The sequence below is a fragment of the Coffea arabica genome, chromosome 4e (assembly GCF_036785885.1).
Source record: "Coffea arabica cultivar ET-39 chromosome 4e, Coffea Arabica ET-39 HiFi, whole genome shotgun sequence".
Taxonomy (NCBI): Eukaryota; Viridiplantae; Streptophyta; class Magnoliopsida; order Gentianales; family Rubiaceae; genus Coffea; species Coffea arabica.
In genome coordinates this window covers 10389303-10406412 of record NC_092317.1, presented here as the reverse complement: position 1 = coordinate 10406412, position 17110 = coordinate 10389303, and the positions used below count along the sequence as shown (strand labels likewise).

General features: G+C 37.2%; 2 protein-coding genes across 2 annotated transcripts; both read left to right on the top strand.

Annotated features, from left to right (window-relative positions):
- Positions 1-7238: 7238 nt before the first annotated feature.
- On the top strand, positions 7239-10829 carry LOC113742812 (plant intracellular Ras-group-related LRR protein 9-like). The gene is made up of 3 exons (XM_027270801.2): positions 7239-8191; positions 9735-9901; positions 9982-10829. The coding sequence occupies exons 1-3, from the start codon at positions 7448-7450 to the stop codon at positions 10628-10630; spliced, it is 1560 nt and encodes a 519-aa protein (XP_027126602.1). The 5' UTR covers positions 7239-7447; the 3' UTR covers positions 10631-10829.
- A 4589-nt stretch (positions 10830-15418) lies between these two features.
- LOC140005459 (plant intracellular Ras-group-related LRR protein 9-like) lies at positions 15419-16207 on the top strand (the record flags this gene model as incomplete). Its single annotated transcript, XM_072046453.1, is given in 4 exon segments — positions 15419-15480; positions 15561-15877; positions 15880-15903; positions 15906-16207. Coding segments are annotated over 4 exon segments (705 nt in total), but the record flags the coding sequence as incomplete, so codon positions are not given.
- Between the last annotated feature and the right edge of the window lie 903 nt (positions 16208-17110).

Below are 17110 nucleotides of genomic sequence, written 5' to 3'. Positions count from 1 at the left end.
CCAAAAATATAAAATGGAAAGGGATAAAAAAGGCTACAAGGTAAAACATTAAAAAAAAAAAGCACTTCCAAGGAAACACATTTAGAAGCAATAAAACTATCTCAAGACAAAAAACACACCAAAGAATATGGATAGGAAACGCAACCACGACCATCACTGAAAGGCTACACATTTAGAGATGCTAAAGAGATATACCATTGTGAACACTGCCTCTATTAGACTCTAAGTTCATATTTCCAGGCATATAACTTATAAAGGAAGCCACTTGGTAATCATTCGAATTCTTACAATAATCTCACTTTCTTCTACCTATTATAGGAATGTGCCATGTGTCAAAGTGAAGGGGAACCACTTGTCAACCATTAGAATTGCTGCAATAACTTCACTTTCTTCTTATATAATAGGTAGATATGATCTCATACTTATCCCATGGACTTTTGTGAGTGAATTGAAGTAGGGCTCCATAGTTTTACAAGATAATTTTATGATTATAATAAGATCAAATTAATTAAGATTACCACATGAGTGTTGCTGGTTAATTAGACTATCTATCCCATGTGCATGGTTGTTAAGGATAGGATTGTCTACTTTTTCTTTCTTTATTTTCTATATCTTGGGAATGCTTACATAAGCTTTCTTTTTATTTAGCCCAAAAAAAAAATCTAATACTCTTGTACAATGTGCGAGCAAAGTCCAAACTATTCAACCTAGTTAGAAGGCCTTCAGAAGTCAACTTGCAAGCAACAAACAAGAACACATAGATCGGATCACTGGATAGTGCCTTCTTCCTCGAGAGTGACTCTGATGCTTAAGTCAGTAAAGGGTTGATACAGTGGTTGGAGTGGAAAGAAATTTTAGAGATTGTTCTTGTTACCTGATGGCCGTAAAAGAGGGCTATTTATAGGTGGAGAATGGTATGGATCTTGGGATGTTGAGCCAGCTATGGCAACCATCCTACAACCATATGGTGGCGGGGACATTTTATGTCTGATATCTTTCACATCAATTAACTTTGTATGGTCACATAACAATGAGAAGAGTCATGAGTCCGGCTTCCTGAGCTACAAAAATGGCTATTTATCAAGAAGAGACCGCATCAGGAAGAAATGGCCGATATGATTATTCTTAGATCTCTCAATCAGCCCCCCTAGTTCGAGAAGTCCAATATTCAGGATAATTGGTTGTTTCAGGGCAAATGGATTGACTATAGAGAGAAGATGATAGGACATTTGAAAGACATCGTGGATCAATTTCCCAGATGCATTTAATGCTCTTCACGAGATACAAGGCATCTTTCAAAATTTGAAAATCGATAAGCATCAAGAACCGCCTTTTCGTTTCCCCTTCCATTATAAATAGGGCCTTAAGCCTTTGCAAGGATCTCAACAGATCAAAAGGGAAGGGATCTTGCCAAATCCAGCAGTGGTTTCAAAAACTAATGGGAAGTGGGGGCAATCGAGATCTGGGAGTGTTTGGAAAATGCTTCCACAAGTTAAGGGACTGGGGGATCTAGCTGCTCAAAACCTCCATAACTTCGATTTTGAATCAATACCAAAGTTAATCAAATACAACACCAAGAAAGATCTACAAAAGTTATTGGATTGGTATCCCATCCTGATGGGAATAGGGGGATGAGCTCTTAAAGCCATGTTCAGGGCTTGCCAACCTCCCCAGTGATTAACTCCAAGCGGGATTGTAGATCCCGATTTCCTCATTTTTTTTGAGCTAATTTAATTTACTGAGGGGTTTAGGTGGCACAGCTCACCCCCAATGTTAGAATCCTCATAGACTTCGAGTTGCCACGTAAACATTTGATAATAACTCCAACAGTAGACGTCTTTCACAGGTTCTACACTTTGAAGAAGAAAGGTTATGAGGATGGTTGGTTCTACGTCGGAGCCTGTCAATATGCAAGAGCCTTGGTGGTAGATTCTCTTACCTTTATTAAAGAGCGGAAACATAGTTTCTTCTTTGTACCCACCTTCTACTTCCTTGCGGGTTTCTAGTGGAGGCTTTCTGATGCTCTTGCTGGCCAACAATCAACATGAAGTAGGCCGAGTTGTGCAGTTATAGGTAGGTCAGATCAGTGGAAAGCTATGTTTCGACTTTGTTATTCTTAATTTATTGATTAAGGGAATTCAGGTGTTGTAGGACAAATAAATTTATCATCCTAAGGTCATTGAACAATTATTATCTTGATTTGAGGTTTAAGTTGCTCCATGTATTACTGCTGCTTTTATGGCTAAAATTAATGCTACTTTTTTTTCCCTAGCAAAGTAATTTTAGGTAGAGTTTGTATCTGGAATTTGGAACTTGGTTATTAGCTTAATTTTATTTTTTGCTATTTATGGACACAAGTAATTCTTGGTTAAAAATTTTAGTCTGGCATGCAATTTAAAAAGTAGGTGCTTTCTCATATAGTTTGTGATGGAATTGGGTAAATTTTTTGAAAGCCCCTTAGCATCAACATATTGTTTCTAATTTTGGTGGAAATTATTTTTTGTGGTATGGTTCTGCATAAACGGGTCTTTGAAAATTAAAATTGATTTTTTTCCTCTGAGTATCATGTACTCCATACTCTTCTTCATTATTTGCTAAGATTGAAGTTACGCTCGATCGAGCACAAGTTGAATAATTGATTGCATTGGTAGACTTGATGTAATAATGTTTAAATAATTGAAAAGAAAAAATAAATTTAAATTATTCTTTTTCATCCATATGTGGTAACTTTGCTTAGTTTTAATTGAATTGTTACATTAGTAAACTCATTTATTTTGATAGATCATAAAAAATTATTTGTGTAAAAAATATATTATTAAAGAATGTAACATGTTGTGTATATATTTGTGTATATATTTGGGCAATAATTGTGTGGAGGTAGGAGTTATTTTTGGTAATTATCCTTGTGGATATACAATTAGGAGATGATTGAGGTAGGAGAATATATTTAAGAGATAATTAAGGTAGGAGAATATATTTAGAAGACAATTGAGGCAGGATAGACATATTTTGGCTTGTATATATTTTTGGACTTGGGGCCTTAGCAATACACAAAAAATTATCTCCCAAAAGATTTTTTTCATGGTACCAGAGCAATGGACGACAATCCAAAGAAAAAGAATGTTGAAGGAAAGAAACTTGTCTCACCATACATCTTGACCTCAAATGACAATCTTGGGAATGTTATCACCTAGATACAATTGAAAGGGGACAACGACGATGAATGGGTATAAGTGATGCAAATTGCGTTGAGAGCCAAGAAAAAATATGGCTTTACCGATGGACCAGCGAAACAACCTGATGATGATTCTCCTGATCTGGAGCATTGGTGGATTGTGAATTCAATAGTGGTTTCATGGATTCTCAACATGATAGAGCTAACTTTGCGATCCACCATAACTCACATAGAGATCGCAAAGGATGTGTGGGAAGACATCCGAGAAAGGTTTTTTGTTGCTAATAGACCTCAAGTTCAATAGATCAAAGGGGAACTTGTAGAGTAGAAACAGCGAGGACTTCCAATTGTGACCTATTGTGGAAGGTTGAAGCAATTTTGGGAAGAACTTGCAAACTATGATCAAATTCTTTCATGTCAATATGGAAGATGCAAGTGCAATCTCTCAGTCCAATTTGACAAGAAGCACGAGGAAGAAAAACTCCATCAATTCTTGATGGGTTCGAACGACACGATGTATAGAACGATTGGTTCCAACATTCTAAGCACTGAATTGCTACCCAGTATGAGCAAGGCGTACTCGTTGATATGTCAAGAAGAGTGTGTCTAAAGCATGTCAAGAGAAAAGGAGGGACATGGAGAGTCCATAAGCTTTGCCATTCAAACCAACACAGGAGGCAGAAGACCTAGAACCGAGACAAAGGATAAGCCTGCATTATGTTCATACTGTAATCGTGATAGAAATGATGTTGAAAATTGTTTTCAACTCATCGGATATCCTAATTGGTGAGGTGATTGGCCTAAGGGGATTACACTCGAGTTAGGACGTGGATGTAGGAACCAGAATTCAGGACGTGGAAGTGGGGGTGGGGGTGCACCTAGAGCTAACTCTGCTCAGATGGTTAGTCAGCCCTCCTCATCAGTAGAGGTTGTAGAAGGGGAATATACGATATATAGGTTGATAAGTAGCAAACAATGGGCAGCTTTCCTAAGTTTGCTGAACTTTTGCAAATCAGGTACCAGTAAGAAGTTGTCTGGTAAGAATTATTTAAACTGGATAATTGATTCAGGCACCTCTCACCATATGACTGGAAGTTTAGAATATATCAGTGGGGTTGCAGTGGGGTTGTACCAATGGCCTTAAAAGAAGGGTCAGTTTGTTTGGGAGAACACATGAAATCAAGAATGTACTTTACGTCCCAAACTTGAATTGTAATTTAATTTCAATGTCACAGTTGCTTGATAAATTGAATTGTTTTATCTTATTTACTAAAAAATTATGTGTTATACAGGACCCCACTTCGAGGATGGTGATTGGAGCGGGTGAATGATGCAAAGGGCTTTATTACCACAAGTCTATGGCAGAAATCAAGGCATGCAATGCAAATCGTTTGGATACCATTGACCTGTGGTACAGGAGAATAGGACACCCATCTACAAAAAATAGTAGGATTATTTTCTGATGTTAGTTTTGGTAGTAATAGTTTAGTCAAGGGAAAGTCGTGTAATATTTGTTTAAGGGCTAAACAGACTAGAGAAGTATTCTATTTTAGTAACAATAAAGCAAATGAAATTTTTGAGATGATTCATTGTAATTTATGGGTATCTTATCGAACTATTACTTCTTGTGGTGCTTCATATTTTTTAATAATTATTGATAATTTTTCAAGAACTGTGTGGATTTATTTGTTGGTTGTTAAATCTGAAGTGGAACGCATACTTCACAATTTCTTTGCTATGATCAAACGACGATGTGAAAATTGTTAGAGGTGATAATGGCATGGAATTAATTATTTTGCTGAGAATAGGATGATCCATCAGACTTCATGCATGGAAACACCTCAGCAGAATGGGCGGGTTGAGAGGAAACATCGTCATATTCTGAATGTGGCTAGAGCACTGTGATTCCAAGCAAGTCTTCCCATTGAATTTTGAATAGAATGTGTGCTAACTGTTGGATATTTGATAAATCGGACTCCATCCAAACTCTTTGGGAATAAGATGCCTTATGAATGTTTATTTAGGAAACCACCCAATTGCAAACATATCCGTATTTTTGGGTGTCTATGTTATGCTCGGCACATGAATTGAGAAAGTTATAAATTTGCAAGCAGGAGTTGGCGTTGCTTATTTATGGGACATCCTTTTGGTAAGAAGGGATGAAGATTGTATGACCTTGAAACTGGTGAATACTTTGTTTAGCGAGATGTGGTGTTTTCAGAGAATGAGTTCCCATATGCCGTTGCTGGTGCACCTAATGCACTGCAAGGTGTTTTGGGGCTAAGTCCTTTTGAAACCATTAATAGTGCCAAAGATGAAGTGGATGATGAAAAGGAAGACATTTTGATTGAAGATGTTGCAAGTGAAGCGGTGAAAATCACAAATAGGGTTCATAGTGAAAAGAATAACGAAGAAAGGAGGGCACCGCAAGTGAAGAGATAGGGTTGGTTGATGAGCAACTTGGGCGGGGTCATCAAATAAAGCACTCATCTAGTCGTCTGAAAGATTATGTGACATATCATCTGCATGTTCACCTAAACCAATTCCATCCTCAGGTACTCCTTATCGTATAGCACATTATGTGAATTGTGATAAGTTTTCTCTATGTCGCCGATCTTTCTTAGTAGCAATGACAACTAGTAGAGAGCCAAATTTCTACGATGAAGCAGTGAAGGACTCTTGGTTGGGACAAGCTATGGCAAGTGAAATCACAGTGTTTGAGAAAAATGGGACATGGATTGTGGAAGATCTGCCATCGGGAAAGAAAGCTATCAATAGCAAATGGGTATACAAAATCAAGTATAACTCTGACTGAACTATCGAACGGTACAAGGCACATTTGGTGATTCTTAGTAATAATCAAGTAGAGGGAATTGACTACAATGAGACATTTGCTCCTGTCGCAAAAATGGTAACAATTCGAACCTTCTTGTCCGTGGCAGCAACGAAGGAATAGGAAATCCACCAGATAGACATTCACCATGCATTTTTTGCATGGGGATTTACCAGAGGAAGTGTATATTAGGGTTTTAGTGTTAGGGTTTAGGGATTAGGATTGTAGGGTTAGGGTTTTATAAAAAAAAAGAAAGAAAGAATAGCCGCACATCAGATGTGTGGCGATTCCTTTTAAATAAAATATACAAACTTTGCCACTCATTTGACGAGCAGCAAAGCCTTTTGGAAAAAAAAAAAATTCGCTCGTTTAACATCGTTGGTAGAAAAAAATGAAATTTAAAATAATTTTTTTTTATGAAGCCTCTCTTCCTATTTGCGGCGACTCTTAAAGCAAAAGTCACCCCCAACTAACACCACTTTTATAATATTTTCTCGTTTTAACATTATTATGAGAAATTCACCTAATAAGATAGGTAGCCAGCTACCAATTAGTATTTTTGCGTCAATTAAAAAACTTGCCACTTTTTAACTCAATCTTATGGTTCATTCTTCCCAAATTGATCTCGCTCGTCAATTGCTCAACATTGACAATTTGACACTAGCATAAACTAGTCTAGTTGAATAAGTGTTCAAATTAACTCTTGTAATTTCAAGTGTTAAGATATATAAAATTGGTATCGTTTGTAAAAAAAAAAAAATAAGTGTTCAAATCTATTTATCAATATAAACTTAGATGAACATTTATCAAGCTACGTTCAAATTGAGCTCCACTAATTTATATATATACATCCAGATTGAGCTCGACTAATTTATATATATATATATATATATATATATATATATACTTTTTTTTTACTTACAAATTTTGAATATATCCCTAATCGAATTAAGTTCGAATCAAACTCCTAATTTCAATGAACATCATTCATCTTCGAATTGATTAATTGGGTAATCAAAGTACAATCGAGTTCTCATGGACATAAGTTTTGATTGAATTATTTGATAGCTCGATTCATCTCTCAGTATACTGAACGGCATACAACTTAAGCGATAAAATAAATTAAAAGATAGCCCTTTTTAATTTATAAATTCCTATATTTTAATCATTTTGTTGTAAATGGACTCTTTTTTACAGCTATTTGTTTCCTCGCGCTGACCGCGTCCTCTTCACATTCTCTCGCGCCAGAACGAAATCGGATCAAGCGATATCCACTCTCCCCGGGCCCATGTAACACCCATTATAAAAAAAAGCCTATATAAACAATTAAAAACAGAAAAGAAATCAGAAGCCGTTATCTCCCAATCGATTTCTCTCTGTCCAAAATCCAGTTAAATTGAGATCTCAGCTGAAAAATTTTCCCCGAAAAGAAAACGGTAATGGATCCAAGCCCTAAGAATTTCCCAATTCTCTCTTACGTTATGGAGAAATTCCCCAGTATGAAACGCGCCACGGCAACATCCACCGCCGGCGACGACAAGTATGATGTGGAACAACCAGCTCCGCCGCTGCCGGCTTCGGAGGCTTCACAGAAGCCGTATTTCGAGCTGACGGAACAAATGCCTCACTTGACTGACCCTAAACTCATTTCCGAGATGCGATTGGCGGTTTCCGACGTCGCGCAGACTCGTTCGATGCTTCAAGCTCTAGGCGAGCGGCCGGATCATGAGTCGGTGGATACGGCGAAGGCCAAGCTGGCGGAGATTGAGATGAATTTGGCCATGCAGTTGGAGGAGATTGCGCTTTCGCCACGGGGGGAGGAGTCGCCGAAGGATGTTGAGGAAAGGAAGGCGTTGGAGAGGGAGAAGCAGATTTATAAGTCGGTTTTGTCGTTGGATGAGATGCATGAGGCGTATGAGAAGCTGTTGACTGAGGCGGAGGAGAGGTTGCAGAAGATTTATGACGCTGCCGTGGCTGGTGGTGATGTGGCTGATATAGAGGAGAAGGAGGAGGTCGTTGAGGAGGAATTGAATGAAGACGTGGTGACGATTTTGAAGGCGGCTGAAGGGAATGAACCTGTTGAGAGGGTGAATTTATCTGGCAAAAGGCTGAAGTTCCTGCCGGAGGCATTTGGGAGGATTAAATCACTGGTTGTACTTGATTTGTCCAATAATCAACTTGAGGTAATCTCACTCCCAAAAGAAAATTGAAAAATCTTTCGCTAATTGTGCTTTGGAACTTAACGTAATTATAAGATTGTGTTTAGTTGTGAATGTTGGTTGATGTGATTATGCATCCATCTTTTGATTTGTACTAGCAGCTGGTTATGTGACTTTATTGGTTTGGGAAACTGATGGAAGTAATTTGAGAGTTTTGCTATGGATAAGGTGTGTTTGGACCTAGTAAGAGATGTACTTTTTTTTTTTTTTTTTTTTTTAACTTTTTGTGAATGAAGACTACTATAAGATCTCTTTGTACATGAATGAGAATTATACGAGTCACCCTCATGCGTAGTTGCTACTGGATTCTGTCAGGCTTTGGATATGAATGATATAATCCCTAGTATTTGACTCTGCTTGTTGTAGGTACTCCTTGAAAAGGAACCTCAGGAAAATTTGCTAATATCACTGCTGGGTGGTCTAAAGGCTTTCCGATCTGTATCAATTGATTATGAATGTCCTAAAAATCAAGGGGATGACATGGGTCTTTCATTGTCAAATCTTTCTCATTCTGCAATTGATCATTTTTTCATTAATCTTTAGTCGTTGAAATTTCTGTTCCAACAGATGCTAACTCTCTTCCATTTGCTATAAGTGTTGCCATAATTTTCTGGTTTCTGATATGTGATAGACGCTCAATAATTGATTATAGACTTTAGGTGATCTGCTTTAAAATGCATCCATCTGCTGTCTGTTATAAATTAAGACACATAGGTTCTTCATTTCTCTTGTCGCCTTTGTTTGCAGTCCCTTGTCACCTCATTTATGGCAGCGAAGGTAGAAAATGCACTATCTGTAAAAGTGTAGGCCAGATAAAGATGAATGGTGAGCAAAAAGTAAAATCAATTGTATAATGATTGAACTTGTTGGCATCAATGAGTTTTGATGAAGCTGGCTGAAGTTTCATTTGAGTTTTCTCTTTAAGCTAGTTAATCTCCCTTTCTCCTTTCTGATTAAGCTTGCCCTGATAGCCTATTCAACGATCTCCTTCTATTTATGGTTGCAAAACCTTTTTTTTTTCCTCCTAAGCCTCACTGTTTTCAATCATGGTCAATTGTAAAATACATTTATATGCAGGACATGTTCACTTTGGTAACAAGTTCACTGAGATACTCATCATTTCTTCCGCGTCCTTCTTTTTGGGCATTATTCTAAGGTTAACTTTTGAGGTCAATCAGTGGACTTGTTTACTCTGATGCTGATACAGTTGATATGGTGGTTTTGTTCGATATTCTCAGTATGGCTACTCTGTTAACATTGTCAGGATTTTTGTATATCTGTTCTTGGTTCTCTTTATTTCTATCTCACATTTTTTCTTTCACTGATGCCAAGGAGATTTTGTTAAAATGGAATGCTAAGGTTGATAATTAGGTTGGGCGAGAATATATGTTTTATGCTTGTGTTGTTCAGAAATTATTAGTTTGGTCAGTTTAGGTTTTGTTGTTGGCTAATATTGTATTGAAAAGCATTTGGCTTCTCACACGGTCTTCTTGCTTTATGGAAACAGGCAATTCCTGATTCTATTGCTGGATTAGAAAGTCTTGAGGAGCTTAATGTGTCTTCAAACCTTTTGGAGGCTCTTCCAGATTCAATTGGCTTGCTGTTCAAGTTGAAAATCTTGGATGTCTCTGGAAATAAGCTTACTGCATTGCCTGATAGCATTTGTCGTTGCCGGTAATTAAGTTGGCAAAAAACCATCTAGTCAACCCAACTTATCTGAGAATTGAGTTACTGATTTTTCACCTTGTTTGCAGGTCATTGGTGGAACTGAATGCAGGGTTTAACAAACTGTCTTACTTGCCAACTAACATTGGGTATGAACTAGTGAATCTAAGAAGACTTTCTGTTCCACTCAACAAACTCCGCCATTTCCCAAGTTCTATTGGTGAAATGAAGTCCTTGTGCTTTCTGGATGCACACTTTAATGAGCTCCAAGGCCTAACGCCGTCAATTGGGAGACTGACAAACCTCGAGATTCTCAATCTCAGCAGTAATTTCAGTGACCTGAAGGAACTTCCTCAGACTATTGGTGATCTATCCAGTCTCAAAGAGCTTGATCTTAGCAACAATCAGATCCATGAACTGCCTGATACATTTGGACGGCTTGACAATCTGATGAAGCTAAATGTAGAGCAGAATCCTCTTGTAGAGCCTCCAAAGGAGATTGTAGATGAAGGCGTTGAAGCTGTCAGGGCGTATATGGTTAAAAGACGACTTGACAGACTCCTAGCGGAAGAGCAAAGGAGCATGTTTGAGGAAAACACCGAGGCAAATTCCAGCATATTAACACGAAGTGCCTCCTGGTTGACTAGGATGGTTTCAAATGTTACTGGGAACCTTTCAGGGTATCTGGGTGCCGCTGGTAACTCGAATGCAGATCCATATCTCAATCAGCCACGATGATTGCGTCTTGCATCTGTCCTGTAAAAAGTCCATGCCCTGTTTTCCTTTTAGCTGAAGGACTAATTTGATGAAGCGATTTCTTGTCTGATCCCCTCTTTAGTTTTATACGCTCAGGTTTTGCAAAATTCTGTTCAGTTACACTACCCTTTTGTAGACATGACTCTATTGATTGGAGATGTTGATGAATTTTTGTCAGGAATTCATGATGTTCCACGCTTCGCTTGCTCTTTAGAAGCTTTTAATAGTTTAGTGATACATAAGCTGAATGGCATGTCTCAAACTCGGCATATCTGCAGAGCAGTTGGGAAATGCTTAATTGTTCTCAATGGAGTTACTTTCATTGCTTGGTTTTGCTATAGACTATATATATGTTTGGTCGGAGAAGCAAGAATGGTAGTGTGAGTTTGTTAGTTCTGCTATCTATGTGTCTTGAAAATAAGAAATGATGATAATAACAATCCAAAATAATACAATCATTATTGTTGTTGACGAGCATTCTTTGGTGCTGCTAGTGTGAATATGCCATTATAATTTTTGCAATTAATGATCCAAAGTGGGACAGTAGAGTTTATATAAAATAGCTGTAGCGGAAAAAAAAAATAGTTAATGATTAAGGTGGAATGAAAGTTTTTTATTAGGCTTTTGACCAATAATATAACTTTTTTTCTAAGCATTGGAACAAATGTAAGTTGATGTGTTATTTTATCTCTTGATTAGTGTGGACTAAATTGTGCATCAAAATGTTGTGAGGGACAAATATTTGCAGCAATTATAAATATCATTTTTTATGAAAATTCTTTGGCAGCCTTATCCTGATTATTCATTTAATTTTTTAACCAAGTTACCTTCGTAACTCTCCATGAATATTTTTTTTTTCTCTTTTTGGTTTCCTGTAACACAGATGTTGTGAGTTGGCTTCACTAGCATATGTGCTAGAAAAAAATAACCTTCTTTTTGTATTATTATTTTCCCAATTCATATTTCACACAAATACAAAGTAGTGTCCTAACTTAATTCAATTGCCAATTCTAATCGTTGAAGAAGACAGAAAATTTTAAACCGGCAACAACAATTTTTTTTTTTTCAGAAATTCCTAAAATTGTACTATTATGTACAAAAAATATAAAAAATTGGGAAACCGGCCAATATATTTTTGAGAAAACGAAAACTAAAAAATTATAAACTGACAATTGGATTTCTTTTTTAATGCCTCAAAGCGATCTCCCTTGGGAACCCGAAAACTTTTAGAAACTATGGGAATCCTACTCCTAAAAGGTAAACTGGCAAAACGAATTTCCTTTTTTTTTTTCAATGCCTTAAAGCTATCTTTTATAAGAATCCGACAACTTTTAGAAGCTAGGAATTCCTATCCTATAACAACACTGGAGTTTCTAAAACCAGTGTCTTCTAATCCCAGTACAATTATAACAACGTATAACAACTGACTAGGAGAATTAGTATGCGTTGTTTTTCCAACATCAAAACTCAGAAGATTATACTCAAGTTTCTACATTGTTTGATCAATCTTGATCAACCACGAACAATGTTGTTCATTGACTGCTTAGCAAAACTTGCAACAGGAGAAAAAATCAAACGAGATGAAGAAGAGAGAAAGAAAGCAGCCGCTGATAAGCTTCATCAAGATTCTCTAGTGCCCGAGACGGAGCAGCGCCCAGACTACATCAGATATATGTGCAGACGTAAGAGAACCCCCAGAGACGTCGTCTGTGTCATAAGGAATACTCCAGAGGGGCGTTTTGAGGAATATCCCAAGGAGAAATTGAACAATGGTACTGATTTTGATGATGGCCAGCCGCCCCTTCGTGACGAGAATTGGAGGAGAGAAAGATTGTTGAAGAAACCAGTGGTTTATGATGGTAATGTGAAAGTCAATACGCAAGTAGTGGAAAAAACCATCGAGTATGAGCGTACTAGTAATAGGGTTTCAAAAAGAGAGAGAGTCGTGGTGAAAACCCTGGAGAATAGGGATGAAGAATCCGATGATGATGAACACTATGAAGGCCAAAAATTCATCAAGAAGCGCAAGGAGGGTACTGGTAATGGGATTTTGATAACAGAAAGAATCTTGACGGAGGGTTTTGAAGAGGGATTCAGAAACAAGAATGAGTTGATCAGGAAAGTTGTTCGTAAAAAGAATGGGGCTCCAATAAGACAAGGGTTCTCGAAGGAATATGTGGAAAGTAGCGATGAAGAAACTGATGATGATGAACTTTACCAGCGGGGAAAAGGCGTCAAGAATTACAAGGAGAATTGTAATGGTACTAGTAATGGGATTTTCGTTGGAAAAACAAACAAGAAAAAAGAGGAAGGTTTTGATCAGCAGCGATTCAAGACGAAGAGTGTTAAGAGCAAGAAACATGTTTATGAGGGTCCAAATCCTGCACCTGGTTTGCCAGAGAAAGTCAAGGAACAAATTTGCGAGAGAGCCAGAGAAAAAGGTAGAGTATTTGATGAAAACAATGAGGTAATTTTGGTGATACAAAAGGCTCTCACAGTAAGTGATGTCGCCAAGCAACAAAATCGTATCACCATTCCTGTAAACAAGATGAAGCATGGCTTTCTCAAAGCTTATGAAGAGGCTTTCCTTGAAATATCAGATGGGAAACATCACAATCGTATAATTGTAGATATGATCGAGCCATCGGGTACAGTGAAAACTGCGCCCTTATCAAAGTGGAAGATGGCGAAGCAAAGAGGCAAGCCTAGTATTTCGTACGTAGTGAATGGAGACTGGAAAAATATTGTGAGCAACAATGGGCTTGAAGCTGGCCAAGTTGTGCAATTGTGGGCGGCTCGGATCGGTGAAAAGCTTTGTTTAGCCTTGGTTATACTTGATTGAGGGACTGCAGAAAGTGCTCGTGATTTATACGTAGTTTATCACCCTGATGATGAAGAAATTCACTTTCATATGTTGTCATGTTTAGATTTCTTATGTACTTTTGCTTTCTTCTTCTTATTTTTTATGTACTTTTGCTTTCTTATTTTTTATGTACTTTATACGTAGTTTATCACCCTGATGATGAAGAAATTCACTTTCATATGTTGTCATGTTTAGATTTCTTATGTACTTTTGCTTTCTTCTTCTTATTTTTTTTTTTTTTTGCCAAACTGATTTTGATTATGATTCAGTGCTTCTGATGCATTGGCTTAGTCTACTAAGAATAAATGTATTTTCGCTTGCAAATAAAAACTATAGGCGTTTTCACAGATAGAAGTGAAGAAATAAAGAAGCTAGCTAATTCGACTGCTCATAAGAAAGATTTTCATAAGTAGCTAATTCAAGTGTTCCTAAGAAAGACCTCGAAGAAGGTTTTGATCGGTGGCAAAAAAAGAGTGAGCAAAGATTGGGAGTTAAGGTCAGTGGTATCTTGCTGTCTAATAGAAACCAGAATTGGAGCGAGTAGCCTCTTGCCTAAGGTCAAAGATGGAGCGGGGAATAACAATTGCCAAAGTCATTAAACAAGGATTTCCTTATGTCAATTGTGAAGCTTAAACTGACAAAAAATTCCTAAACCAGCAAGAAAAATTTTAGAATTGTATTCTTTTTTTTGATGATATGGCAGAAAGTAATTACACGTAGAATTCAACGCTTCCACAGAGCCCAGAAATCCTACTCCATATGTACAATCCTAAAGTCTGTAAAGCCCTGATGATGAAGATATTCTTTCATATGTTGTCATGTTTAAATTTCTCATGTACTTTTGCTATGTTCATGATATAAACTTTTCTTCGTCTTTTTTTTTTTTTTTTTTGCCAAACTGATTTTGATTATGACTAAGGGTCCGTTTGATTCAATGTAAAATATTTTCAACAGAAAATGTCTTCCATGAAAAATTTTATCGAGGAAAATAATTACCTTCTCCATGTTTTTTCCGATGTTTGGGAGGAGATGGAGACTACAAATCTTCAGTGAGCTATTGCACAAGTGGTGGGTTTTGTTCTGAATCTTAAGGCTGGTGGGGGAGCTTGAATAGATAGTCTTACGACTTACGAGGCGGACATGGAAAATAACTTCAGTTCATTTATATGGGAAGTCATTTTACACTATCTGATGTAAAATATTTTCGGGTAGGAAAAATTTTCCCAAAGCGATAAGCCAACCAAACAATAGAAAATCTGGAAAACATTTTCTGGAAAATATTTTCCTTCCAAACAAACAGACCCTAGGTGTAAAACTTGTGATGCATTGGCTTAATCTACTACGAATAAATCTAGGTGTTTCCATGGATACAAGTGAAGAAATATAGAAACCAGCTTCTATAATAAGCACTGGCCAGAAAGTGGTTTAATCCAAGTGTTTCCACGGATAGAAGTGAAGAAATATAGAAGCTAGCTTATATAGTAAACACTCTCCAAAGAGTGATTTAACTTACCATGATTAATTTAAAATCTTCAACGCTTTTTAGAGATTATCTTTGTGATTTTCATAAGTAGCTAATTCAACTGCTCATAAGAAATTTTAGAGACTAAAACCGCATGGGAAGATAATCAATTGCAAGAGAAGGAAAACCTCATGAAAATCAGAAAGTAAGAGCATATGATTGCAACATGTTAGTGTTCGCTTAGTATGCCATTTTCCAACCTTTTACATTCCTTTGCTGAGTTTTTTTCTTTTTTTGGTAAGTGAAAGGTCTTCCTTTGCTGAGTTTTTTTTTTTTCCTTGCTTCTCCTACCATTAGCATCCTGTAGCAAACCAAAACACGAATAGTTTGTTTGGATTTCATTTTTCTGGACTTTTTTAGAAAAATTATTATAGCGATTTGATTAAAAATCTTGGATGTCTCTGGAAATAAGCTTACTGCATTGCCTGATAGCATTTGTCGTTGCCGGTAATTAAGTTGGCAAAAAACCATCTAGTCAACCCAACTTATCTGAGAATTGAGTTACTGATTTTTCACCTTGTTTGCAGGTCATTGGTGGAACTGAATGCAGGGTTTAACAAACTGTCTTACTTGCCAACTAACATTGGGTATGAACTAGTGAATCTAAGAAGACTTTCTGTTCCACTTAACAAACTCCATCATTTCCCAAGTTCCATTGGTGAAATGAAGTCCTTGCGCTTTCTGGATGCACACTTTAATGAGCTCCATAGCCTAACTCCGTCAATTGGGAGACTGACAAACGTTGAGATTCTCAATCTCAGCAGTAATTTCAGTGACCTGAAGGAACTTCCTCAGACTATTGATGATCCATCCAATGTCAAAGAGCTTGATCTTAGCAACAATCAAATCATGAACTGCCTGATACATTTGGATGGCTGACAATCAGACGAAGCTATATGTAGAGCAGAATCCTCTTGTAGAGCCTCCAAAGGAGATTGTAGATGAAGGCGTTGAAGCTGTCAGGGCCTATACGGTAAAAAGACGACTTGAGAGACTCCTAGCGGAAGAGCAAAGGAGCATGTTTGAGGAAAACACTGAGGCAAATTCCAGCACATTAACACGAAGTGCCTCCTGGTTGACTAGGATGGTCGCAAATGTTTCTGGGAACCTTTCAGGATATGGGGGGGCCACGGGAAACTCGAATGCAGATCCGTATCTCAACCAGCCACGGTAATTGTATCTTGCATCTGTCCCGAAACTATGCCTAGCTTTCCTTTTAGCCGAATGAGCGCAATTTGGCGAAGCAATGTCTTGTCTGCTTCCATCGTTAGTTTTGCCTGGCAGAGCAGTTGGGGAAATGTTTCTATAGTTTTCCATGGAATTTTCGGGTGTGTTTGGTTTGCAAGTTTTCAAAGAAAAATTGCTATATTTTTCGTGGACACATTTTCAATTACCTTTTTAATCAAATCGCTATAATAATTTTTCTAAAAAAGTCCAGAAAAATGAAATCCAAACAAACTATTCGTGTTTTGGTTTGCTACAGGATGCTAATGGTAGGAGAAGCAAGGAAAAAAAAAACTCAGCAAAGGAAGACCTTTCACTTACCAAAAAAAGAAAAAAACTCAGCAAAGGAATGTAAAAGGTTGGAAAATGGCATACTAAGCGAACACTAACATGTTGCAATCATATGCTCTTACTTTCTGATTTTCATGAGGTTTTCCTTCTCTTGCAATTGATTATCTTCCCATGCGGTTTTAGTCTCTAAAATTTCTTATGAGCAGTTGAATTAGCTACTTATGAAAATCACAAAGATAATCTCTAAAAAGCGTTGAAGATTTTAAATTAATCATGGTAAGTTAAATCACTCTTTGGAGAGTGTTTACTATATAAGCTAGCTTCTATATTTCTTCACTTCTATCCGTGGAAACACTTGGATTAAACCACTTTCTGGCCAGTGCTTATTATAGAAGCTGGTTTCTATATTTCTTCACTTGTATCCATGGAAACACCTAGATTTATTCGTAGTAGATTAAGCCAATGCATCACAAGTTTTACACCTAGGGTCTGTTTGTTTGGAAGGAAAATATTTTCCAGAAAATGTTTTCCAGATTTTCTATTGTTTGGTTGGCTTATCGCT

Coding starts and splice junctions, on each gene's coding strand:
- LOC113742812 (XM_027270801.2), top strand. CDS start 7,448: ATGGATCCAAGCCCTAAGAATTTCCCAATTCTCTCTTACGTTATGGAG. Junction 8,192..9,734: donor TGTCCAATAATCAACTTGAG/GTAATCTCACTC, acceptor TTATGGAAACAG/GCAATTCCTGATTCTATTGC. Junction 9,902..9,981: donor GATAGCATTTGTCGTTGCCG/GTAATTAAGTTG, acceptor CCTTGTTTGCAG/GTCATTGGTGGAACTGAATG.